The 27,885-nt window shown below is 45.1% G+C and overlaps 2 protein-coding genes across 7 annotated transcripts in view; one reads left to right on the top strand and one right to left on the bottom strand.

The window, feature by feature from the left end:
* The window catches only part of ERBB4 (erb-b2 receptor tyrosine kinase 4), a 799,874-nt gene extending 798,138 nt beyond the window's left edge, over nucleotides 1-1,736 (top strand). For all 5 annotated transcript variants that reach the window (XM_083626464.1, XM_083626462.1, XM_083626465.1 and 2 more), the window contains one exon: nucleotides 15-1,736. In XM_083626464.1, coding sequence (XP_083482590.1) covers nucleotides 15-460 — 446 coding nt within the window. In that variant the 3' untranslated portion in view covers nucleotides 461-1,736. The remainder of the gene's footprint in view (nucleotides 1-14) is intronic.
* LOC310743287 (uncharacterized protein) lies at nucleotides 478-27,495 on the bottom strand (the record flags this gene model as incomplete). Of its 2 annotated transcripts, none has more annotated exons than XM_083573438.1 (4): nucleotides 27,276-27,495; nucleotides 17,186-17,278; nucleotides 16,487-16,552; nucleotides 478-598 (listed from the first exon to the last, which is right to left on the bottom strand). In XM_083573438.1, the coding sequence occupies exons 1-4, from the start codon at nucleotides 27,335-27,337 to the stop codon at nucleotides 478-480; spliced, it is 342 nt and encodes a 113-aa protein (XP_083429564.1). In that variant the 5' UTR covers nucleotides 27,338-27,495. The 2 variants fall into 2 exon arrangements, 1 of the variants encoding a protein (XP_083429564.1); XR_014538928.1 differs by lacking the exon at nucleotides 27,276-27,495 and adding an exon at nucleotides 21,415-21,505 and having other exon boundaries at nucleotides 489-598; nucleotides 17,186-17,253.
* Between the last annotated feature and the right edge of the window lie 390 nt (nucleotides 27,496-27,885).

Here is a 27,885-nt window from a genome sequence, read left to right as displayed (position 1 = left end):
TTTATAATTTCTAGATCACCTGAATCCTGTGGAGGAGAACCCATTTGTCTCTCGGCGGAAAAATGGTGATCTTCAAGCGCTGGACAACCCAGAATATCACAACGGCCAAAATGGCCCACCCAAAGCAGAGGATGAGTATGTGAACGAGCCACTGTACCTCAACACCTTCACAGGCACCTTCGAGAATGCAGAGTACCTGAAGAAAAATGGGCTTCCATTGCCAGAGAAACCCAAGAAGGCGTTTGACAACCCAGGCTACTGGAATCACAGCCTGCCCCCACGGAGTACCCTACAGCACCCGGACTACCTGCAGGAATACAGCACAAAATATTTTTACAAACAAAATGGAAGGATCCGGCCCATTGTGGCAGAGAACCCCGAATACCTCTCAGAGTTCTCCCTGAAGCCTGGCACAATGCTGCCCCCTCCACCCTACAGACACCGAAACACAGTGGTGTAACCCCCAAAGCGTGGAAGTCATGGGGGACCCATATACCAGCACTCTCCTTTCTCCTCCGTCTCTGTCTCCCTTCTCTTCTGTCCCTTCTTCTTGCCCTCTCTTCTCCTTTTCTTGCCAGTTCTTCCTGCAGGTGGTTGTCTGCAAATGGAAAGGCACAGTTAAGTCATTTGTTCCAGGAAGCCGGGAAGAAAGAAAAGTAAAGAGTGAATGAAGCAGCGGGGAGGGAGGGAGAAGGGCTGGCATTTCTCACTTTCTGTGCACCTGCAGGGCCAGGAGGTCAGACAAGCCAATGAATACTAGTAAAAGCCGGTGGCGGTGTTGCCTGCTGTCCAACTAGTTCTCCACGTAGCAATTCAGCTTTGATGCTGCAGGGAAAGTCACAACAGTGCCAGCTTCTATCAGCAGGAAATGCTGAGAGCCACCAGAGCAATCCTGGAGGGGGCAGTGCGGTTTTGGGCAGGGGGAGGGAAAAGAGAGGGTAGGAAAGGACATTTTTAATATCATGAGTGATGACGTAATGAGATTGAGAATCCGACTTCTTTCTTTAACACTTTATATTCTACCACATAAACAAAATGGCTAACCCAGCTTGCCATTCCCATCTTGTTCACTGTGTCCATCCATCCGTCCATCCATCAAAGGGATCACACTGAAGATCACATGACTCTCCAGCCAGTCCCCCGTTCTCCACCACTTCTGCTTTCTGTTTTCTAACTGCACAGACCTAACTTCTTCATGCTTCTGTGCATGACACTACAGGTTTTCTACAGGTCAATAGGAGAACAAATGTTTTGAAAGCAAAAATGATTTCAGGACACAACAGCCAAAATTATAGGGAAAACAACAACATCTCATTTTTTGAGGGCAAGCCACCAACCAAGATTTATATGCACAGAGCCTCCTGTTGATGTTTTATACTTCTTGAATACAAAACGTAGCTATTTTCTCCTCAGTTTCCTCTGGTTTATCAGCTAAAGTTGGGAAGCAGTAGAGAATACTGAGGACTGGACAGAGGGAGAAAATCCATCGTTGTTGTTCTTTTAATTCATGGTTTTGGGGTTGTTTTTGTTTTAAGGGTGACCTGCTTCTAAAGGAGGCAGGGTCAGGAGGCAGACTTCAGTTCATAAAGAAGAAAACGCACATGGCAGATCACTGGAAAATTCATTTGCACTTAAGCTACGGTTTTAATTTTTGTCCTCACCCTGAACTGTATTCTGGAATCTGAATGAAGCAATATGGAAGTGACCAGCAAAATAAAATAATTTAAAATGTAAAATGAATTATTATTATAATGATATATAAATATAGATATATATAAAAGATGACTGTGGAAAATGCCAAAACAAAGTGAAGTCTTTGGAACTTTGTTCATCAGTGCAACGACTGCTCACAGGAAAACTGTTGAAGGAGTAACTAGCCTTGGTGCTGCCTCAGAAAGGAAAGCGGATTACAGGGCAGGGGGAATTGCGGGGAAAAGTGCTGGACTGACTTGGACTAGCAGACAAAGACTGTGGTGAGGCCTGCTTATTGCTTTCCTAGCACAAAGAAGAAACACGAAGCAAGGTTTTAGAAATTCCGGGTGTGCATGGCTATTACATTCTCAGTCAAAACTGTAAATAATTTCAAAGCATTCTCTCATCTACGAACCTTCATTCTCTGCTGGCTTTTACATGCTATTTTTAATTTGTTTAAAAAAGTTTTTTTTAGTTTGTTCCCTTCATGACTGGAATTTTTTTTTAGCTCAAGTTTATTTATACAGCTCTGAAGACATAATATCTAGTAGGGGCAAGGGGGGGGGGAATCACCCTCATTCTTACAGTGCAATCCTATCTACTCAGAAGTAAACCCCACTGATTTCAATGGGGCTTAATCCCAGGAAAATGGATTGCAGGCTCACTATACGTTGAATGAAATTGCAGGAGGGGCAATAGTATTTTGTTGTATGCACTTTAGTAATGATTAAAACCAAGCGCGTCGAATAATGGCAGGGAGCTGTGTCAAAATACTTCACATATCCTATTAGACTGAAAACAAGTCAAGGGGTGCCTTCAGCATTTTAGAGAAACATGTTGGGGGATATTTCAAGAACTAGCTTTCAGGTTTATTCTGCTAAACGAACAAAGCTCATAGTTTCAGGAGTTGACTTGATATAGGTAGCCATTTGCTCATAAAGTATGTTTCTGTGATGCTCCAGCCTCTCTCTGTCACCAAGCAACAGAGTAGTACTTATTTATGGCTGGAATTTAAGGGGCAAAACACCTGTGTGGGGGAAAGGGAATGCTAAAAGTCTCAGCCTTTTAAAAATGGTTTAGCACTGCCCTACTAACCTTATATCTTAAACACCAACAGAATGACCCCAAAGGCTCTCAGTGACCAAGGCAGGACTGCATAGCAGTCACATCCAGGGTCCAGAACAGGTGATAGCTCTGCAGCTATCAGCACAAAGCCCCAGGCAAGTTGAGCAGAGAAGAGCCAGGCCACGGGGAGCTCTTGCCCCACTCAATCCTCTGGCCAAGGTAGATTTTGAAAGCACATCATCCTACAAGCCATTGTAGATCCCATGGTCACCCAAGAGTGGCCTCTTGGTACGGTCCGAGTAGCAAACTCAGATAGTGAGGTCATTTTGGGAAGCACTGGTGATCCACAAAGAAATGTTATAGACATTTGACATGTCTTGAGAAAACCCATGGAAGCTTGTGCTTTTGCTTCTTGATGTTTGTTTGCTTGGGTTTGTTGTGTTTTCTGGCTCCTTGGTATATGATGATAGCCAGACATGGCATGAATGTATATTTAAAGATGAGTGATAACTGCCTCTAGCCACTGTTCCCTGTCGCTGGGATCCAGCATGTTATTCTGGTCACCCTGGAAGCAGGAGTACCAACTCATCAACTCTCATATATTCTGTCAGCAACACTGGCTCCCACTGCCCTGGGGATCCCAGTAAACATGATGGTGCTTAGCCCGCCTTCCGGTGGCTGCACCCAGTCGACTCTTTTATGTCTGTGCACAGGAGATGCTGCTAGGCAGGAACTCGGGGGTTTCTGGTTCTCAAAAGTGCATTCCATATCAGGAGGCATATATTTCTCTGTCTACAGGTTCTTGAACTTCCTGAACCAGTTCAATCTCTCTCTGCCCAGAATTGAACAAATTATGTACTAAGTTACTACGTGGTGTAATATGACCTGAGCCTCATTGAGCTAATAATGCATATTTCTGGGCTTGTTTTGCTTTAAAGATGGAGCCGAGTGAGACCTGACTTCACATTGGATTGGCCTTATTTCTGTATGTAAAGTATTAGTCTGCCCAGTTATTGGAAATTACATTTTTTGTGTGTGAGAGTAGACTTTTTCATTCCTTCCACTAAAGCAGTACAAAACTTGGGTTCTTCCAGAAAATGCTTAATTTTAAGTATCTGCATTTAATTGCCAGGTAGAAGAGCGCTTACTGTAGGCATGAAACTTATTTCCAATTACACAGTTTCTCTAAAAAATATTTAGTTACTCAAAATATGTGTCAAACTGCAGTGAGAAGGAAGGAGACGTTCATAATACAATGGTTTGTGTCAGAATCAATTGCACAATGGACAGAAATGTGTGCAGGCCTGGTAAAGTTTATTCTCTTGATATGCTGACCAAATTCCCATTTGTCACAGCAGAAAAGCAGTGTGTGCAGAACGCAAAGAATTGGTGTTCAAGTGCTGGCTGCTCACTGATTTCAGAAGTTTTAGTTTACCCACTGAGGGAGGTGGTAGAGAGTGGCTTTTAAGGGGGTTCTGAAAACCAGTTGTATTGCCCCAGGGGTGACTACAGGGAGAAAGTGTTATTTTCATATCCAACGTAGAGGCTTCTACCACCATTGGAAATAAGATGGCCTACTAAGTAGGGTGGTTCCTACATTCTTAGGGAGCCTGCTAGATGAAAGCAGAACATTCTTTGACACTACGGATGCTGCAAGTGTTAAGGAAACATTTTCTACCATCAGTGGAGATTTCACTGCTATAGCCATATATACCATAGGATTACTGAGGCAAAGTTATGGTGGTTTTCCTGGGTCTTCAAATATAGAAGTCTCCAGACAGATAGCTGTCTGACCATTTCACAATGAAGAGCATACAGGGGAGCTCTTCTCCTAGTAACTGCTGGTTTTGGTTCCTTTGCAAATGTTGGATCCTATGCAGAGCTGTGTGCTGTTAGTTAGCAATACTTCAGTTCCCCAGATTACCCGTTTCAAAATTGGTGGTTCAGGAATCCTCAGCAGGTTAGTGTGTTTGTTTATATTTGACAGAGCATAAGTTATTGAGAGCCTAAGGTCCAATAGGACTGAGCTGCCTCAATGAACATAAATGGAAAGCTCGCCGCAAATTCAAGGGATAGCATGCAATCCTGCTCTCTCCACATGTAAAAAGCCTTTACAAGCCAAATGGTAATATATATTTGCTTCCTATAAAGAGTAAAAGCCTGTGCAGTTGAAGACCTCCCTGTGCACTTGAACAGAATGGGGGAGGCAGGGGAGAGAAATTCATCAAAGCATCTTGGCATCCTATTGCTAACCAAAGATGGAAACCTGTTTATGTGCAAGGCTTTTGGCAATTCAAGATAAGTACTGCATAAAGAAAACAATCCTGCAGAGTAAAAGAAAATGTAAATAGTTCCTCCCCCCATAGCAGTACCTTCTCTCAAAATATGAATTGATGGAGCATATTAACTTTTAATTCTGGGAAATGCATGTATAAGGAAGTCAGTTTGATTGATTGTGTGAGATGAAATCCAGGCTGTGACCTCATTTGAATCTCTCATTCCAGTGGTGCCGGGATGCATGTCCATTTCTATCTATTTAAAGCAGAGGTGGCTTTCCAGGTGTTGCTGGACTGCAACTCCCATCATCTCTGACCACTGGCCACACAGGATGAGGTTGATGGGAGCTGAAGTCCCACAACATCTGGGTGGCTTCCCTCCTACCCCACTTTAAAGTTTTGGGAACTAGCAGGCTTGGGCCTATCCAGGCGGTGACATGAAAAAAGGGATTGCAATTATTCACCTAATGCCAGTTTGTTCAACAGTAAAACTCTACAGGCTTTTGGGAATGACAGAAAGGAAAACTCCTTCCTCCATGCCATGTTCTCAGTCCAGACTATGAATGGAAGGATTTGTGAATTTCATATATATTTCAGGTAACCCAAATAATCTACTCAATTGTCCATGTTTCCAGCCTTAAATTGTTCTCCACATTTTGCAGCAGTCTGTGATTTTAAATTTTTTAAAAATCCTTATGAAAATTCATTATTATTTCAGAGCATTTCCCTTTTTTATCCATGGTTTATTGGGCTTTTCACATTATTACAATAAAATGGTATAATCCTTTAGTTCCTCCTCTCCCCCCCCCCCCCCCGCTTTGCTCCCTCTCTTTGAGCTCATGGCCTCTTCATCTTCTTTGTATAGCTACAGTATTATCATCTCTGGCACTCAGCTACAGTGTGTCTAGGTTTCCACACTCTGATGAATGTGTGTCAATGTTCTGCTGTAGTCCTAGATTAACACTCATTAACTTGGGGAAATTCCCATCGCTGCAGTGTGCCTCCCATTACGTCTAAATGCAGATATTATTTGGCAAACAGTTCCAAAAATGCACTCAAAATCTCTTGGAAGCTTGAACTTTGTAGAGCAAAATTTTCTCATGGAATGCTGGTTGCAGAAGGTCCTGTATCCAGGTTGCTGTGCTTGGTGTACTCCAGATAGTTCCAATGTTTGTTTTGATGACAACATGGCTCAGTGGAGCCATCCTTCTTGCGCTTGTGATAATCCCCACCTGGCAGGTATGCAGCCAACTGCAGTGGTAGATTGCCTGTTAAGAGGGATTTGTACAGAACCAGATTAATTCTAGCCCCTGCACTTCCTTCCAGAAAATTGGATTACTGGGCAGTTCCATAGTAGATGAGCTATGTCTTTTATATGCAGTTTTGACTAATGTACATATTTTTGAAAGCATTTTTTCCCATAATACAATCATTTCTGCATGTCATTTTCCCTAAATATTTTCATTTTTATTTACACTTCCCCCTAAAATATGCATTTTTGTAAACAATGGTTGGTTGCAAACTGCATCACAAAGCTTGAATTCGGTGCAGTTTTGAAGGATAGCTGTGTTTGCTTTGCATATTGTTTCTAAAATACAAATTTGATCAATTTGGCTTTCAGTGCTTCCTGAATCAAGTCTTTCCCTCATCCCTAGTCCAGACTTTTCTTCTCATATGTACACCAAGGCTATATTTAAAAACTTTGAATGTATCAAATAGCTACCTGCTTATACGCCATTACCTAAGCAACCAGTCTGATTCCCCTTCCTGCAAAAGGAGGAGCAACCTTTAAACTAGCTGGAAGCATTTCTTTTTTCTGTTTTGGGTGGGGGGCATTTTTTGCTTGGTAGAGATAGCGTCCTTCCTCTAGCTTAGCAAACGCACGCTTGTCCTTACACCATCGCCAGAGGGTCAGGCAACTTCACTTCCGCCCAGCTTGCTTCTGCCGTGTCCGGCCTTTGGCAAAGCATTCTTAGGCAGCATTCTTTGGGAAACTGCATGAAATGATGGACTCTGATATGTTCCAGAAGACCAAAATGAATTCTTAGTGCAGTTTAATCTTCATCTTGCCACCTTTTTTAAAAAAAATTCTTCTTTAATAACCAGCATGTCTCCCTTTAAATGCAAAAAAGCCTGTGAGTAGCGTGATTTCATTGGGATCATGCTGCTAAGAAAGACAACAGGGTAAATAAAGCTTCCAGCCTCATCTTCTCAGCGGTAGCAGCTCGGCTGTGAGAACTGTATCCTCAGGTCAGACGTCCTTCTGTTTGTGTTGAAGAGCCCTGTAGTTAGCACTGCTAACTGCTTTGCATCCTGTAGATTAAAGAAAATATACCCTGCCACAGTGGAAATCACACAGGTACCGATATTGCACAATTTGTGGAAAAGTTATAGAAGTTAGGCAATACCCTGCCGTAGCCTTCCTGTAGTTAATATCACTGAGGAAACTTCCAGAAGTGACAAAGGAGGGAAATAATTGACATTTGCTTCAAGCAGGGACACAGCAAACCAGCCAAAACACACAGCAGTCACGACTTGAAGATAAAGGGGCCTGAACTCTGGGTACTGTGGAAATGTTGCCTCTCTTGAAAGGCACATGCGCCAAGGGAGCAAGCTTTTTTCCCTCTGAATTATTATACATTGCCTTATATTGCCCTTTACAGAGGTGTGATGTGACTTTCTTGTCAGCTGTTATTTGGGCTCAGAGCCCAAAGGAAACACTGCGAGTTACATTTTCAAAGTATTCACTAAAACCAGAAGCCAAAACTGAAGCTGAAAGTGCTGCATGCTTTCAGCAGCTGATTTGTTTTAAAAAATCACCTTTATTGCTCCAACATTCTCAGTTAAAAACAACAGAAGTGAGGAACATTCTGCCCAGACAAGGAGTGGGGAAAGGCAAAGTCGTCTTGTCTGAACATTTTTAGTTGTAGTTTTCCTTGTGCCTTAGCTACGCAAGTATCTCTTTATTTGGTGTTGTTTAATTATATTTGCTCTGGTCCATGGGGTCATGAAGAGTCGGACACGACTAAACGACTAAACAACAACAATTATATTTACATTTAAGACTGTTCTGTAGCCTTCTGCAGAACAGTCTTTAAATGTTCAGAAGACATGGAGGAGGGCAGAGTGGAAGAAATTTCTTTCTACTAGAGCTGTAGAGTTATTGTGCAAGCAGACAGGAAGGTAGATTTGGATTCCCAAGGTTTACTTGATGTGTGTAATGCTTTCAATCCCATTTTTGGAACTTCATAATTTTCTCCATATTGGAATGGGAAATTTAGTTCTATGGTTTCCATGTTCCTCTTTGCTTTCAAAACAATGCCCCTTATAATTCACTCATTTTCACTTAAACTCAGACTCCCCAGTGCTGCTAATGTTGAGTATTCAGCAAAGCAAAACTAATGCATGCAAGAAATCACTGTGTTTCTATAATAGGCATTAATTTAACAAGGCATCATAATACACTGAAAATGGTTGGTATCCGGCAAGCCTGTGTGTTTAGGATGTTGTAGCTGTGCTGGCCCCATAGTATGTGAGGTACTTTTGAAGGTATCATAGAACAGGTAAATGGGATACAGTGGTACCTCGGGTTAAGTAGTTAATTCATTCCGGAGGTCCGTTCGTAACCTGAAACTGTTCTTAACCTGAAGCACCCTTTTAGCTAATGGGGCCTCCTGCTGCTGCCGCACCGCCGGAGCATGATTTCTGTTCTCATCCTGAAGCAAAGTTCTTAACCTGAGGTAATATTTCTGGGTTAGCGGAGTTTGTAACCTGAAGCGTATGTAACCCGAGGTACCACTGTATATAATACTGCCCCAACTTTATCGGCTGTTGAACCATACAAAGTTCTCTAGTAAGCACAAGTACTCAGACCAAAAATAAAAGGAACTAGATTTAGTGTTCTCATAGATCTAGGCTAAATGGCCTATATTAACAAATATCATTCATTCATATATATATATATATATATATATATATATATATATATATAACCTGGCATGGTTTTACCTCAGTGAATCCTGGGCATTACAGTTGGGTGAGAATATTTTTAGCTGCTCCTAGGATCTTCACAGATCCTTCACGCATTGCCTAGCATTCCCAAGGAAGTCAGAGTGACCGATTGTAAGGGTGGCTGTGTTAATTAAATTAAGTTACCATATTTTTCCGTGTATAAGACGCCCCCATGTATAAGATGCCCCCTATTTTGGGGGACTCCAAATTAAGAAAACACCCCTCAGCACTACCCATATATAAGACAAGCCCCAATTTTAAACCTTTTTTTTTGTAAAAAAAAAAACCAAAAGCCTAGTCTTATACATGGGAAAATACAGTAATTTGACCTTGCCTAGAGTTCAGGTTTAAGCCCTTTAGGAACATAGTTGTAGCAAAATAAAATGATGTTGGAGTAAGCATTTGGAGTTGTTTCTTTGGATGCTATTTCTTTACATGACTCAGTTGAAAGCTTTACAAGGAAAATGTTATGTCTACTGTTAAAAATTAACAGTAGATATTTAACATATCTACTGTTAAAAATTAGGGACAAATGTAAACCAAGGATGTTCCATGACCAGAAACACCAGCACTTCAGAATGTAAAAGGCCAATTTGTATCTTTTCCTTCCTTCAGTGTTTGCACTTAAAAACAAGCAAGGGATAGATTTCAATTTTCTTGTTCCCTTGTGAAGTAATTCCCTACAGCACAAACAGTGCCATTTCACTCCCACATTCACAGAGTGATTATACGGTTAGCTGTAATTATTATTGATCTTGTTGCGGTAGCATGTTGCAACTGGGTGCGATCGTTGTAATCGTTGTGTGCGCACATAGCCTGCCACTTCAGAAAATGTGCTTATGCACATCTTTGACTTTAATCACCTGGGGGCTTGATGCAAACCAGCTGAAATTTAGCAGGGAACAACCAATTGACTTCGATGGTACCTGTGTTAGACACTTGTGTCAGATCAATTTACACTGAGCACAGAGGTAAGTTCTTTCCTGAACCATAGCTTCATTAAGTTGTGAGTTTCCTTTGCCTCTGAAAGCATATAGCAAGGGATGTTCATACTTTGCATCAAAGTCTCCACCAAGAAAGATGGACTTCAGCACTCAATATGTATTGAGAAGATCAATAATATTTATGCAAGTTTTTTTCTTTTTTGCATACAAATCATCAGTTGCATGCATTATGCTGAAGCAGCTACAAAGGGTGTTCTTGTTCTTCTTGTTGTTTTTGCTTTTGCACTAGTTGTGTTGGTAGAAGCTGTAGGATAGGTATTAGTAACTGAGGGTTGTTAAGGAGGTTTTTAGTAGAACATGAGTAGGGACCATGAAGTGTGAACAAGTAGCCATACAGCATTCAGGACTCATGCTTACTGGGAAAAACTTCCTTGTTGTGCAGACACAACTTGCTAATTTTCAAATTAATTTCCGCATGATAAGCAGAAGCATGCTTTGCTTTTTTAAAAAACTGTAAGAGTCTTGCAAATCTGAGTCCTTTGTCAAACACCAGCTTTCATGGGCATGGATTTACAGCAAATGAATAACATTAGCCCTAGCAACTGACTGGAACATAAAGTCAATGAAAAGAGAGAAGGAAAATCAGGGTGATACGGCAAGCTTTTTGCTAACTTACAGGGGAGGCTAACCTTACAACAAAATTTGAATAGGTACTATCCAGGGTGACAGGATGCACTGAAAGGTGGGCCAGTTGAAATGCACCTTTCAGCTACTCACAAGGAAAAAGCACCTTCATTTGGATTATTTTAATAACCATTGTTTTAAAACAATTCCTTTCCACTGGCATGAAAGTCAGCTTGCATTATTATCCATAAGCACTCAGCGGACTAAACCATTTTGGGGGCGATAACCACAGTAACAAACTGTGAATGGTATTTTATAAGTGTAGATATGTAATCCGTTATTTTGAAGTGAGGTACTATGAAATATGTAGCATAAAACGGTACTGCTGTTAAATGGGTCGATAATTAAACTGAGCAGCTGTGCAAAGGTAAGCTAACTTTGAATGCAAGGAAACAAAATGATCCTCTGGAAGCAGGAAATGCATAATCCAGTTAAAAGAAGTGCTTGGGTGTACACAGTTTTATTCCAGTTGAAATCACTGGCCATTTGGGTACAGACAGGGTATCTGTTCTACACATGGGAAGGAACTGGTTCAATCTGTTCAAGCAGCAACAATCTACATGTTCACATGCCACATTCTGCACCCATCTGAGTGAGCCACAACTCTCAATGAGACTAAACTTGCATATACCCAAGTACGATGCCCTAACGGAATTGTGGGTCAAGCTCAAAGCCAGTACAATGTACATTATGTCTGTTCTTTAACTTTTTCTCTGCTGAAATATTGATTTTCTGAGGGTTTTTGTTTTTTTTTAAAGAAACTCTCCATAGGGGTGAGTGTTTTCCAAAATGAACCCGCAGGTTGGTTTTTTTCACCCTCTTTTCTAGTTCTGGCTACCAGATCCACACACTCGCTCAGTTGGTTAGAGCGTGGTGCTGATGACGCCAAGGTTGCAAGTTTGATCCCCATATGGGACAGCTGCTTATTCCTGTATTGCAGGAGGTTGGACTAGATGATCCTCAGGGACCCTTCCAACTCTATGATTCTATGATTCTAAAGGAATGAGTCAGTTGTTTAGCTCTATAGTGACTAAGCCATGCTACCTGGTAAACTCACCTAGTTTGCAAAGTAACTTTAAGTTCTTCATAGCAGATAAAGAGAAAGGTAAAAGCAAGTGTAGTGCATATAATTTTTATGCACATGCAATGTACTGTATTTTGTTAGGTTGGAACTCCCTGTTAAGATTTCCAAGCCCATTTTTTAAAAAAAATGTAACATGTTTAACATGTTTTTCCCTATTAATAAAAAGCCTTTAATTTGTTATTGAATAAAACTCAATATGAAAATTGCTTTCCTTTCTAAAATAAATATGCATCGCAATCTGCTTCCTAACCCGGTTCAGATTTGGGGCAATTAATGGTGCAATCCTATACGCACTTCCCTATTCGTAAACCCCACTGAACTCAGTGGGGCATAGTTTTGCAACAATACACATAGGATTGCACTGGTAGTCCGACTGGTTTCAGTGGAGCTAAATGTAGTTAAATGCAAGAAACACAACATGTTTATGGTAGCATTGAAAGTTCTTTATTCAAAATATTATTTTGGCCACATGGTTTTTAGGAAGCTTGAATTATGGACCAGTTTCTAACAACTGATACACTCTGACAAAGAGAAGTGGTGAGTTTGTCAACTTCCTTTAGTCCCAAACTTGCTCTGCTGTTTTTAGATGATGGACCCAGGGATGGTGTACTCAAAGACAAAAATTTGAATCCTGGTCTCTTAAGAATCTCTCCCAGTGTAGCAACATTGTTCGTTGACAGAACTGTGGCCAAGCTGCATCCTTAACAAAATTATTTGCTAGTGCAGTATGTCTTAGGATTGGGCTGTGAGAACATCCTGGGTTTAGCTATTTCACTCCATTCCTAGTACAACTGTTAAAAATGCAAAGAACAAAATACTTTCACCTTGTAAACTTCCAGGAAATCTTCCAGGAAAGTGACACAATACATCCATGTATTGTGGATTTTGCATCCTCATTTCATGTGACACAATGCATTCAGAGTTAGCTGCCTTTTTGAAACAAAAATTTAAAAACAAAACTACTGTATGTTAATTTGAAAATGTGAATAGTATTTTTATAGCTTGTTAAAGACATGGCTAGTTGCATATGTAAATAAGGATAATGTAGTTTTTATTTTCCTTTGTGGGCCTCATTCCTTGGAACATAATTGTCTTAAGGTTGATTTGTATATAAGTAATTGGCTTGTGATTCCATCCTCTCTCCTTCCCCCTCCCATTTGCCCCCTATTTGTTTCTCTCCTTGCAGGTTCGATTGGAGGTCTCATTTTGACATTCTGTGTGATTCTATGTTAGCACTATTGTGGTGTGTTCAACCTCCTGCACCTGCTTACACAGTAGGAAATGATAAATTGTGTGTGGTGTAATGTTACTTTAACCTTTAGTTTTTTCATCATTCAGCTATGAAGGATTATGCACTGTTAAAAATTACATAACTAACTTTTGTTAATATTTAGCTATCTATATATTTTAGTATCATTTCCCTTTCCTTTTGTTTTTGGAAGCTATGGGAGAAACCAGTGTCTCTTTTCCTTCCCTTTGTGTGATTAGGATTGTTCTTTTTCTGTATTACCTCCCAAGTTCCTTGGAAACTTTATCTGTTTGTTAGGACAAATGTAGATTGCAACCTGCTTTAGCTTCATCCCACACTGATCATCCCAGCTGAACAATTTGAAAACTGTTCCGCTTTTTTGTTACATGAATCTGTCAGAAATATATTTTTAATTTAATATAAATGAAATTCAATAAAATACAAAACAAATGGTCCTTCATGCATGTGGCCTTTTTCTTCTTCTTATTGCCTGGTTGAATTAAACATTAATTTTGAACACTGTAGCCAACTAAAAGTGGGGGCGTTTGGGTGCCTCTAGAAAGGCAATAGCAAAAGCCTGCACATTAGAATGGGGACTCCACCTATCCTTTACCCTAGTCCTAGACTTCTTCCATTCAGCTTCCCATACCACAAGACACTCAAGTGTTCAGGTAGCACACACTCTTCTCGGCATCTCCCCTCTCCTGGAAGCTGCTAAGATGCCAGAATGTCTTCTTAGCACAAAGATGCTATAGGTGTATGCTATAAGATACCAAATGCTTGTATCTTGGGAGGAGTGGCATTGCTGGGTGAAAGATTAAGCTATCCATATACAGTGGTACCTCGGGTTACAGACGCTTCAGGTTACAGACTCCGCTAACCCAGAAATATTACCTCGGGTTAAGAACTTTGCTTCAGGATGAGAACAGAAATCGTGCAGCGGCAGCGGGAGGCCCCATTAGCTAAAGTGCTGCTTCAGGTTAAGAACAGTTTCAGGTTAAGAACAGACCTCCAGAACAAATTAAGTTCTTAACCCGAGGTACCACTGTAATCTAAGCAGATAATTTAGCTGTAGCTTGGCCCTAGTTATGCTCTAAATTGGAGACCACGTTTTGTGTGTGTGTGTGTTTTGAAAAAAAGGTAGTCTGGTCTGTTATGCACTTCCAATATGGTTGCCATATTGTGTTATCTAAATGATCTTTTAAAAAATGATACAAAACGTATGCACCAGAAGGCATTTTCTTACTGTCAAAATGACAGAATGCCCAATTTGCAAACTTTGCCCACAACAAAATACCAGTCAACAAGGAAACACACATACAATTTATGCATGTTTACTTGGAAGTAAGTCCCAGAGAGTTCAGTTTACTCCCAGCTATGTCTACATAAGATTTAGAGTGATCTATATCTCCTGCAATGGAGCTGGGGCATATTTCATGGACTACAAATGTTCAGCTTTCAAGAACAGGACTATATATTCATTATGGGAAGATTTCATTTATACTGTTGTGGCACATTGGATAGATTAAGGAAAGCTTGTGAATTCTGCCCACGCTACATATAATCCACCAAGGAATCCAAGATGCTGGGGGTGTTGAATGCAGATTCTAGCCAGTGCTCAGAATGCACCCATTCTGTCCAGCACAGTCAGCATGTGGTGGAAACACATTCACTGCCTACATGTAAGGTTTAATCACAACAATACAAACACAACATGTAGGCTAATGCAGAGACTATTACGAAACAGTAGTATCATTCCGGAGACACTGTCCTTTTGAGGCTTTTGAGACGTCTTCCACTGAAACTTTTGAAGGACTATTGTGAGACGTCCTTAGACATCTATTTTGAACACACGGCTTGGCGGTCCTCGCTACCACTCTGTTATATTGTACATATGAACTTGGATGGGCTTAGTTCTATAATCTGAATGATATCATTATTCCATTATATATTCTCTACTAACTATTAGCCTATGTGTTGTGTTTGTATTGTTGTACATGTAAGGTTTATCACAAGTGAGGCAGCTGCCTGGAGCAGCTTCTACAGTTCTAGATGCCACCCAGGCTGGGTCCAATACATTGTGACACCTGAGGCAAAACACAGAGAATCATCAGTGCAGAAACTAGGCATTGTACATCTGGATAAATGTCCTATGTCCTTCTGGTTTCAGTGGTTTGTGTCCAGATTTTCACCCTCACAAAAGAACTACAGTGGTACCTCGGGTTAAGTACTTAATTCGTTCCGGAGGTCCGCACTTAACCTGAAACTGTTCTTAGCCTGAAGACCACTTTAGCTAATGGGGCCTCCTGCTGCCGCTGCACCACCGCTGCACAATTTCTGTTCGCATCCTGAAGCAAAGTTCTTAACCCGAGGTAATATTTCTGGGTTAGCGGAGTCTGTAACCTGAAGCATATGTAACCTGAAGCGTATGTAACCTGAGGTACCACTGTACATTCAGGATTGGCACAGTCCATAAGACATCCAGTTGCAGCAGACTTAAACTTACAATAACTTATAATAAGTCTAAACCTTAACACTAAGCATACCATTCAGAACACCACACCAGAAGGAAAAGAGGTAGGAAGAGAAAGTGAAACCCAGGCTCCTTCTGGCCTTACTTTTATAGTCAGCATGACCTTGACTGACAGAAATAAGAGAACCAGTTTAAGCCAGCTGCACTCAGCTTCTTTGAAGGAATAACCCAAACATCATGAACCTTCCGCTTGTTTCTTTCACACCAAGAAGCTTCCAGAACCCTCTTGAATCAATTAGAATAGAAAAGATCTCTACACATCAGATCAATACTTTCTGGACTAAGAAATGCAAACTGAAATTAATCATGCAGTCAGCGGTGAGAAGGATGGGTGAGCATAGCTGCCTGCATCTCCTTCCCAACCTCCTCCTCCTCCTCATCAACCAACCCTAACCACTCAACCAACTCCTCAATCTGGTCTAGTGCCCTGACACTCTAGGAAAATCCTCAATCAACCCAAATCAGCCCAAGTTTGTTTAGGATTGGTCTAGATTCTAGGATTTGTCGTGTAGATTCGAACTGTTGAGCTTACAATTGGCAAGCCCAAGAGGCTCAGTGGTTCAGACCACAGCGATAATATGGGAGCTAGAGATCCCCAATGAGTATCACACCATTGACGCATCCCCAGCCCAAGCCTACATCTTTTGATTGGCCTTTGGAACTCATGAATGTTGGGAAAGGGTGGGAAGCATTCATTAAACTTAGATCAAGTACATTGTTCTGTTTTACCAACAATTGTTTTTGTTAGTTACCCTGAAGGTGTAGGACACAATGGGCTAGAAATAAAGAGAAACTGGATTACATAAAATATATGTATATAAGATTATCTGTAAAGGAACACTTTGATATGGATGAGCCTGTCTCTTCTGACTCTGAGGACTCTCATATGAAACTAAAGTCTGGAAGGCTTGCCTGGCAGGATTATCTAGACTCAAACAGTTGATTTACCTGTATCCTCTGTGGCTGGCGCTGACAGAGGGCCACAGGAAGCAGCATGTAGCATGCTGAAGGTATCTGTATACAGAATTACAAGAAACAGTGTTTGCTTCATATGCAAATTAGGGAAAGAGCCAGCCTGGTTCTGTGCCAACCTATCACACCCCATGCCTACTGCATCCTCCTTCCTAATGTGCCCCACTATCTGCCCAGTTTCTTGTATTGTTGCCATCTCTACTCTCTATTCTCCATAGCACCCAAATTAACTGTGCATAAATGTCAATTGTGTGCAACGTATTTAAGGTGTATCACAGAATTAATGGTGGCACTGGCAACACAAGCACTAGGGTGAGAGGCATGGACAGATTGTGCTAGGCTCTACATCGGTCTCTGGGCAGTGCAAACATGGTTGCAGGAAATAGGCAAGGTGGTGGGGCACCTCAGTCCTAGGGAACTGAATTCAAATTCCCCCCTTCTATGCAGAGTCCTAGAAAAATGATATAAAACTGGAGTGATTCATATGGATTGAACAAACTTCAATGCATTTTATTTTATCCCAATTTGGGGCTGCACTGGACATTATCTGGCAGACCAAGGTTGGCGGCTATGAATTGCTCCTACTGTGTATTAGTTGCTTCCCAACAGATCCATAAAATGCAAACACTCCACCATCCAACGGGCAATTCATGATCGTGTCTGGGAGTTGATTACCTGTATTCCTGCTCCACAAAAGATGTTTTCCTGCATGTGCACCTTTTCTTTCCATGTTCACGTTTTATCTGAATAGTAAAAGGGATGGTGTCTCTGTAACAAGGTAGAGACACCATCCATAAAGTCTGACAGGTTCTTTGAAACAAATTTCCCCCCAAAGGCTAATACTGTTCACAGCTTAGATGACTACAAAAACGGCCACCATATAACAGTCTTCTGAGGCACATTGAGTGGAAATGACTTGTGAGAATAATCTCATCTCGTCCACTGAAATTCCCGAGGGAGTAAGCACAGAAGGAAAATATACTCCATGGCATTCTTCTTTCGAAATGGCTACAAATCAGCCTCACCTCTGTTCCCACTCTCCAAACACATCCCAGTTGCTTGCCTGTTTCTACCATTACACAATTTAGGAGACTCTGCAATTTGATTTTTTGAATGGCATGAGCACATTTTAATAAGATCCTTCCTCACTGTCCCAAATGTTTGCAGCCTGCAAACTGATTTTGAGCAATAACCTAGGGTTGCCATATTTCAGAAAGTGAAAGTCCGGACAGAAAAGTTGTTGAGCTTTTTTAGGCAAATCCCCCCCAAAAGAGGTTCTGGAGCTATTTTGCCACACTAGCTAATATATAGTGTCAATTGTTTATTAGCACCGGTGTGAAAGAGCAATTTTTGAAATGCCCCTTCCCTCAACTCTACTTAGTTTTGCCAGTTCTTCAGCACATTCACCTGGGAGAAAGTCCAACTGAATTTAGTGGGGCACACTGCTGATGAGACATACAAAGGATGACACAGTCAATCCCAGAGTTCACACACACACAACACCAATGAAAGTAATAATAATAATAATAATAATAATAATAATTTATTATTTATACCCCGCCCATCTGGCTGGGCCTCCCCAGCCACTCTGGGCGGCTTCCATAAAAACCAAAAATACAGTAAAATATCACACGTTAAAAACTTCCCTGAACAGGGCTGCCTTAAGATGTCTTCTGAATGTCAGGTAGTTGTTTATCGCTTTGACATCTGCTGGAAGGGCGTTCCACAGGGCGGGCGCCACTACCGAGAAGGCCCTCTGCCTGCAGATGTAGCTTTGCTTCTCGCAATGAGGGAACCGCCAGAAGGCCCTCGGCGCTGGACCTCAGTGTCCGGGCAGAATGATGGGGGTGGAGACGCTCCTTCAGGTATACTGGACCGAGGCCGTTTAGGGCTTTAAAGGTCAGGACCAACACTTTGAATTGTGCTCGGAAACGTACTGGGAGCCAATGTAGGTCTTTCAAGACCGGTGTTATATGGTCTCGGCGGCCGCCCCCAGTCACCAGTCTAGCTGCCACATTCTGGATTAGTTGTAGTTTCCGAGTCACCTTCAAAGGTAGCCCCACGTAGAGTGCACTGCAGTAGTCCAAGCGGGAGATAACCAGAGCATGCACCACTCTGGCGAGACAGTCCGCAGGCAGATAGGGTCTCAGCCTACGTACCAGATGGAGCTGGTAAACAGCTGCCCTGGACACAGATTTGACCTGTGCCTCCATGGACAGCTGTGAGTCCAAAATGACTCCCAGGCTGCGCACCTGGTCCTTCAGGGGCACAGTTACCCCATTCAGGACCAGGGAATCCTCTACACCTGCCCGCCTCCTGTCCCCCAAAAACAGTACTTCTGTCTTGTCAGGATTCAACCTCAATCTGTTAGCTGCCATCCATCCTCCAACCGCTTCCAGACACTCACACAGGACCTTCACCGCCCTCACTGGTTCTGATTTAAAAGAGAGGTAGAGCTGGGTATCATCCGCATACTGATGAACACCCAGCCCAAACCTCCTGATGATCTCTCCCAGCGGCTGCATGTAAATGTTGAAAAGCATGGGGGAGAGGACAGAACCCTGAGGCACCCCACAAGTGAGAGCCCAGGGGTCTGAACACTCATCCCCCACCACCACTTTCTGAACACGGCCCAGGAGGAAGGAGCGGAACCACTGTATGACAGTGCCTCCAGCTCCCAGCCCCTGAAGACGGTCCAGAAGGATGTTATGGTCGATGGTATCAAACGCCGCTGAGAGATCCAGCAGAACTAGGAAACAGCTCTCACCTTTGTCCCTAGCCCGCCGGAGATCATCAACCAGTGCGACCAAGGCAGTTTCAGTCCCATGATGAGGCCTGAATCCTGGGATCCAATCCTGAATCCTGGAAGGGATCCAAATGGTCCGCTTCTTCCAGGCGTGCCTGGAGTTGTTCGGCAACCGCTCGCTCAATCACCTTGCCCAAGAATGGAAGATTTGAGACTGGGCGATAGTTGGCCATCGTGGCCGCATCTAAAGATGGTTTTTTAAGAAGCGGTTTAATAACCGCCTCTTTCAGCGGGTCTGGGAAGGCTCCCTCACGGAGGGAAGCATTCACCACCCCACGAAGCCCATCGCCCAGTCCTTCCTGGCTAGCTTTTATAAGCCAGGATGGGCAAGAATCCAGGAGACAGGTGGTTGGTTTCACTCGTCCAAGCAGCCTGTCCACATCCTCGGAGGTAACAGATTGGAATTGATCCCACTCAACTTGACTAGACAGAACTCTAGCACTCTCCCACCCCGGCCCTGCTCCCACGGTGGAGTCTACTTCTTCCCGAATCTGAGCGATTTTATCTGCAAAAAACTTTGCAAAATCATTGCAGGAGAACATGTGGCCCGTACTGGGCCCCGATGTTGCAGGTGGTTCCGCTAAATTGTGAACCACCTGAAAAAGTCTCCTGCTGCTGTTTTCTGCAGATGCAATAGAGGCGGCAAAGAAGAACTTCGCCGTTGCTATCGCCACTTGGTAGGCTCGACGTTGAGCTCTAACCTGTGTCCGGTCAGATTCGGAATGAGTTATCCGCCACCGGCGCTCTAGCCGTCTCAACGATTGTTTCATTGCCCTCAGATCCATGGAAAACCACGGGGCTGTCCGGGCTCCATGCAATCGGAGAGGGCGCTTCGGAGCCAAACAGTCAATAGCCCTGGTTAACTCCACATTCCAGCGGGCCACCAGGGAATCAGCTGAAAGGCCATCAACATGGGATAAAGCATCCCCTACCACTCTCTGGAAACCATTTGGATCCATTAAGTGGCAGGGGCGGACCATCCGAATTGGTCCCACCTCCCACCTCCCTGCAGAGGGGATGGGTCGCAGAGAAGTCCAGTTGCACCAGGAAGTGATCTGACCATGGCACTTCTTTCGTTTCGCTTTTACTTAGTGTCAGATCACCAACATCCATAGAGGTAAACACCAGGTCCAAGGCATGGGTTGGGCCAGACTTATTCAGGGACAGCCCCATGGAGGCCATGCTTTCCACGAAGTCCCGAGCGGCCCCTTGTAAGGTCGTGTCGGCATGGATGTTAAAATCCCCTAGGACGACCAAGCTAGGTGTCTCCAGGAGAACATCCGCCATGACCTGAAGCAGCTCGGGCAGGGAATCTTTGGTGCAGCGGGGAGGTCGGTACACCAAAAGGAATCCTGTACTGCCCCTATTGCCCAACTTCCAGAACATGCACTCGGAAAACTGGGTCTTCCCAATAGGACGCCTGGTGCAAACTAATGACTTCCTAAAATCACTGCAACCCCCCCTCCCCGCCCACATGACCTGGGTTGCTGTGCGTAAGAGAAACCTGGTGGACAAGCAGCGGCAAGGACAGGCCCATCTTCTTCATCCAACCAAGTCTCTGTTACACATGCCAGGTCAAGTCCTCCATCCATGATCAAGTCATGGATGGAAGTGGTCTTATGAATCATTGACCTGGCATTGCACAGCAGCACCTTCAGGTCATGTGGGTATCCCTTGCTGATTCTAGTATCCATCCGGACAAGACCAGACCCGGAGGCAGGAATAGTCCTCAGACAACGACTAAACCTGCCCCCTCTGTAATGACATGGTCTAGTCTTAGCGTAACTCCTCCTCCTACCCGTGATCACTGAGATCGGTTGTAATGGCATGGGACAACTTTTAAATCTTTTGGGACTGCTTTGGAATAATAGAAGCTTTGAGATTTTGCAATTCATTCCTATGTAGCTCAGCAAAAAATTGAAGAATTGAAATAACCCATTTGGAAGAGAATGGCTTTGAAATTATTATTCTGATCCAGTCCCATGCATATCCATTTTGAACCACAAGCCAAATCTGCAGAATAAAACCCAAATGCCTCAAAATATATTCAAACTTATCTGCTTGTAAACAAGTTATATGTCTTTGGCTCTCCTCTTACCACATGATCAGGCACATCCTACCCTGGAAAGTCTCCTGAACAGCCAGTATCCACGTGTCTGCATTGTATTTCTAAACCCAAGGAGGATGGGAGAGGCATATAGTATCTGCATTTCAGTATTTATAAGCACCGAGCAGGAGCTAGGGGTGGAAGAATGTACTGATGCATCACTTAGCTCAGTTGGTGAACTGAGGATGCAGTTAGCAGCTGGTAGATCAGCAGGTTCAATTGGTGGGTTTTTTTCTCCAAAAGTCACCTCTATTTTAGTGGGCATAAATAAATTTCTATTATTGGGTCTTTGTATCTGACAGCCAAAGATTTCGTTGAGAGTGCAATATGTTCCGATCCTCTCATCTACCCCATTGTCTGCTTCTGCTCAAATTCCTCCCCTTCTGGCACTTTCCTTGGAGATGGGGTAGAGCAGAACAGAGTGGTTCCTCCAATCTGGATTTTAATCTGAGCCAGTGAAGAATCTCGTAGATCATAATGCTTGCCTCAAATGGAAAACAAAACCCCAACATCACTGATAATGTTTTAAATTATTCACCTTTCATATACAGAAGAATTCCCTTGTAAGGCCAATATCCATGGACATCAAAATAAACTTACATCTTCATGATTGTAGTGATGGCAATTCCTTGGTGTTATGTATTGAAGTTCTCACCCTGGGCCAGCAGGGGGATACTGTAGATAGTTTTCACTCAGGTCCACGTCAGTTATTTTAGGCGGGAAACCCTGGGTTGTTGTTGCTACAATGTTGACAGCTGGCTGCCTATAAAAGCAGGCCGGCTGAGCTGTTTGCTGTTCAGTTCTGTCCAGCTTACAAGTAAAGAGCTGCTCTGGAGAAATCGCTGTGTCGTCTGCTATGTTCGCCCACAACTGAACACTGGCGATGAGGATGGGATCAATGGACATCAGAGCACAGCCAGATGCAGCCACCTCTGAGCAGAGCTGAATCACTGAGCTGAATCACTGAGCGAAATCACTGAACAGAACCATTTCAGAGCTGACTGTTCTGGCTAGAGCACGGTGTTCCATCCATCACCCTTCACGCCGGCATCGGAATCATGGCTTCACTTGTGCCTCTACCGCCGTTTGCGCCAGCCTCTGAATCATGGGACTCCTACCTCGCTCGGTTCGACTGCTACCTCCAAGCCAACGAGCTGACGCAAGTATCACAGGAGTGTAAGCGGGGCCTATTCCTCAGCCTCTGTGGGCCTGAGGTGTTTGAGACGGCCCGAGCATTGGTTGCGCCTGAAGCAGTCCAGGCAACACCGTGGGACACGATCCAAGAGAAGCTCCGCAACCACTACGCACCAAAGCCATTCAAGATTGCTGCCCGCCATGCGTTCTACCACCGGAACCAGGCAGAGGGGGAGTCAATCAACAACTACACCACCGCCCTGCGACAGGCTGCAATGCACTGTGAGTTCCGAGACTTAGACAATGCCCTGATGGATCCAATTGTCTGCGGGGTCCGGGACATCCATCTGCAACGGCGTCTCCTTGCCAAGCCAGACCTCACGCTACAGAAAGCCATTGAGGAGGCTGTGGCCTCAGAAGCTGCTGAACGCTCCGCCCAGGAGATCCGCAAGTCCAGCAGCCCGCGTCTTGCTAGGAAGCCAGTTCCAGTGCATCACGAAGAGGCCAGCAGTGATGAGGCATCCTCCAGTGAAGACGATGACGTGCACCAGACAAAGCGGGAGCACAGGAAGTTCCAACAGAAGTCCAAGGGCCAACCGGAATGTGCCGGCTGCGGAGGCAACCATTCCCGTGCCAAGTGTCGATTCAGAGACACCATCTGTAGGAAGTGTTCCAGAAGGGGCCACATCGCTAAGGTCTGCCGATCGGCTCCGTCTGACACCCCCCCTTCACCGACTCGCAAGTCCAAGTCTTCACTCCAGTCTGCCAAGGAAAGCTGTTTCGCTCCCACCAACTGCCGCTGCCCGTCTGGAACCACGATTGGCCAAACCGACTCGCCTACGCGACGCAAGCTGAACATCACGGTGCTCATTGAAGGAGCTCCATGTGACATGGAGATCGACACCGGGTCTGCCCTGTCCATCGTGTCTTGGAGCACCATCAAAAGACTGGTACCCAGAGTGTCCAAAAGGCAACTCGACTCTCACCGTGTACACCTGAGAGACTACCAGGGAAACGACATTCCCGTGGTAGGCGTTGGCCAGTTCCGGATCGCCTTCAAGGATTTTTCGGGCCTGCTCTGGTTGGTGGTGGTCGAAGGTCAGTGGCCAAACCTCCTAGGGCTAGACTGGTTTGATGCCCTCGGCCTGGAAGTCACCGGCATCAACTGCATCTCTAACGCAGAGACTGAGGGTCTGGTCAAAGACTTTGCCGAGGTTTTTGACGGCACTTTGGGGCAGTATACAGGTACACCCATCTCCTTTAGCCTTGATCCACAAGTTGCCCCCATCAAGCTAAAGCCACGCCGGGTTCCCTTTGCTCTCAAGGCTAAGGTGGACAAACAACTGGACAAGCTGATCGCCCAAGGAGTTTTGGAGCCGGTTGACCACGCCAAGTGGGAAACCCCCATCGTCACGCCTGTCAAGCCAGACGGGTCGGTGAGAATCTGCGCTGACTACAAGTGCATGATCCGGTTCCTGTTGTCCAACACCTGCTGCATTCCCTGGGTGAGGGTAAGGTCTTCGCTAAGCTGGACCTTGCCCAAGCCTATCAACAACTGCCCGTCGATGATGCCACTGCTGAAGCCCAGACGATCGTCACCCACCGAAGGGCATTCCATTGCCGCCGGTTGCAGTTCGGGGTGCAGTTGCAGTTCGGGGCATCTTCCAAAGCCTTATGGAGCGTCTCCTGCAAGGGCTTCCGGGTGTGGTACCATATTTTGATGACGTCTTGGTGTCCGCAGACTCACACCAGCAGCTGTTCGAGCGCCTCCGTGCTGTGCTGACCAGGTTCCAAGAGGCCGGGCTCAAGGTAAAGAGGGAGAAGTGCCAGATCGCCGTTCCACAGGTAGAGTTCCTGGGCTATCTTATCGACGCCTCCGGCCTTCACCCGACCACATCCAAGATCCGCGCTATCCAGCAGGCCCCCATCCCAAAGAACAAGACGGAGTTGCAGGCGTTCCTGGGGCTGCTGAACTTTTATAACATGTTCCTGCCCCACAAAGCCACGGTGGCTGAGCCTCTTCACCGACTCCTCAGCACAAAGACACCTTGGGCCTGGGGTCATCGGGAGATGGCGGCTTTCAATGCGGTCAAGGCTCTCCTTTCATCGGACCGTGTGCTGGTACAGTACAGTGAATCCAGGCCGCTGGTCCTTGCCTGCGACGCCTCACCTTTTGGCATCGGCACTGTCCTTAGTCACCGTTTTCCAGACGGAAGAGAAGCACCGCTCGCCTACTTTTCCAGGACGCTATCTCCAACAGAACGGAATTACAGCCAGCTCGACAAGGAGGCACTGGCACTTGTGGCTGGAGTGAAGAGGTTCCATGAATACCTCTATGGCAGGACTTTTGACCTCATCACTGAGCACAAGCCACTCCTGGGCCTCCTCGCCGGTGATCGTCCAACTCCACCGGTCCTCTCGCCACGCATGCTGCGATGGACTGTTTTCCTGGCTGCCTACCACTACCGGCTCGTCCATCGCCCGGGGAAATCGATGGGCCATGCCGACGCCCTCAGCCGTTGCCCTCTTCCAGCGTTTGTGGAAGACCCGGCTCCAGCTTCATCACTCCTCCTGATTGAGGATCTTCCGGCAGCGCCTGTATCGGCTGCCACTGTGGCCTCCGCATCTGCCCAGGATCGCACCATCAGCCGGGTGCTCAACTGGGTGTGGAGGGGGTGGCCACAAGGGCCTTTTGTATCGGAGTTCCAGCCCTTCGCAACCAGACAACATGAACTCTCGGCTCATCGTGGCTGTCTGCTGTGGGGAGACCGCGTCGTGATTCCCCAGGGATTCCGTCAGCGCGTCCTGGAGGCTCTGCACGTTGGCCACCCGGGAATTGTCAAAATTAAGGCGTTGGCTCGGTGTTACATCTGGTGGCCTAACATGGACGATGCCATCACTGCCTGGGTGTCTGCCTGTCAAGCGTGCCAAGAGTCGAGGCCTGCACCACCGGCAGCTAAGGGACACACCTGGGAGACGCCAAAGACACCCTGGTTGAGGGTGCACATCGAACTGGCTGGCCCCTTTCACGGCCGGACCTTTATGGTAGTGGTGGATGCCTATTCCAAATGGCTGGAGGTGGCCCTGATGCCCTCCACCACTACCGAGGCCGTCATCCGGGTGCTGCGAGGCCTGTTTGCGACGCATGGGTGTCCTGATGTCCTTGTCTCCGACAACGGACCACAGTTCATGTCAGGCACTTTTGAGCGGTATCTTTTGGGACTGGGCATCCGCCATGCCCTAACGGCACCCTTTCATCCATCCAGCAACGGGCAAGCAGAGAGAATGGTGCGCTCGGCAAAAGAGGCACTGGCGCGCCTGGACCGGGGAGACTGGCACGAGCGGGTCGCCGAATACTTGTTCGTGCAACACATCACCCCTGCTGAACTGCTTATGGGCCGCGGAGTCCTGCTGAACTGCTTATGGGCCGCCGCCTCAGGTCACCGCTCGACCGGCTGCACCCGGACTTTGCCGTGGCCGAACCTCCAGGCTGTGCCAACGCGCCACGGTCATTTGTTCCAGGAAACCAGGTCTTTGCCCGGAACTATGTGGGGGACATTCCTTGGGTGCCAGCCACAGTAGTGGGAGTCACTGGACCTCGCTCGTACCAGGTGGCACTCGAAGACGGACGCTTGTGGCGCCGGCACATAGATCAGCTTAGGCGCAGGGTTGGAGACTTGGACACTACCGTGGTGCCCCCAACTGCGCTTGTGGCTCCAGAAGAGACACTTACAGATGGCGAGGCTCCACCTACACCTCCCTCACAAACTGCTAGCGTGGAGCCGAACCAAGCCGCTTCAGAGGGTCTGCCAGACTTACCACAGACTCAGACCACTCCACTTGTGGAGGCTCCACCCACAGCAGCGGATCCAGGGGATTTGGTTTCAACGCCACCTAGGGTCGCACCACAGCCTCAGCAAGAATTGTGTGGCCCTCTGGACTTGGCTACCAGTCCCCGGCGGTCTGGCAGAGTTTCCAAGCGCCCAACTTATTTAAAGGACTATGTTGCTGGACATGTATCACTGTTGGTCTAAGTATGGGAAATGTAACCGATATGCTTTTGTGCCTAATGGAACCATTACGTGTAGTGCTGTATATAAGGAAACCATTACGATTGTAACTAACGCCTTATCTCAGTGGGAAGGGGTGTTATGTATTGACGTTCTCACCCTGGCCACCAGGAGTATCGTGTATATAGTTTTCACTCAGGTCCACGTCAGTTACTTTAGGCAGGAAACCCTGGATTGTTGTTGCTACAATGTTGACAGCCAGCTGCCTATAAAAGCAGGCCGGCTGAGCTGTTTGCTGTTCAGTTCTGTCCAGCTTACAAGTAAAGAGCTGCTCTGGAGAAATCGCTGTGTCGTCTGCTATGTTCGCCCACAACTGAACACTTTATGCTCCATTTTTTTTAAACAAAATATCCCTGTATTTCTATTTGCTCAAAGTAAGAATAGTAAATGCATATCCAGAATGTAGAAACCAAATTATTGACTTCAGAGAATAATGAATCGGACTCCAATTGAATCTTCTCTTTCTTTCTTTCTTTCTTTCTTTCTTTCTTTCTTTCTTTCTTTCTTTCTCTCCCCCCTCTTTTTCTCTTGCATGTGTATGTTTTCACACTTGGATTTATGTAGGACATTTCCATAAATGTTGCATCTGCTTGGGATTGGGTGTCTTTTCATTCAAACAACCAGCGCCACTTCAAGCATTCTGTTTACCTTTTCCTGCGTGCTGCTGGGCTATTTGTTCCAGATTGTTGCCTCCTTGCAAAGCATTCCATGGCTGTCCTCCAGATTATGTTGCTTCTGATACTTCATTCTGTCTGTAATTTCCAGTTGCCATCTGGCTCTGCTGTACACCACAATTAACCATAGGAAATACGAGGACTGTCATAGAGAACAGGAATTTAGCAAACTTTTCTCTGAAATACCGCTTGATGTTCTTTCTGTTCCTCATTTGGCAGGCCTCAGGATTCCTTTCACTTGTAAATAAATAAGTTTTGCAGAAGAAATATTTGCATAAGTACAGAATGGTAAAATTTCACTTTCAAAAACTCGGAGCACCAGCACACTTGCTAACTACTCCCAGGCATCTCTTAGGCTTTGGGGACTGATCAGAGTGCTTTGGCATGAATTAAGTATTCTTATTAAAATTACTTTGGATTAAAGGCTGACATACCCAAACCACATATCAATTAATCCAAATTTCTCAATTTTAAATGTGTCTACATTTTGTCTTCTTGTTTGCAGTACCCTCCATAATGGCTCCACTGCAGTCAAACTGGCCCACCCAATAGGAAGCCTTCTCCTCGCCTTAGGGAATCCACCC

This window comes from Podarcis filfolensis, assembly GCF_964270895.1.
Source record: "Podarcis filfolensis genome assembly, chromosome: 1".
Classification (NCBI taxonomy): Eukaryota; Metazoa; Chordata; class Lepidosauria; order Squamata; family Lacertidae; genus Podarcis; species Podarcis filfolensis.
The sequence above is the reverse complement of the archived record's forward strand: the minus strand, read 5'-3'. Positions and strand labels throughout refer to the sequence as shown.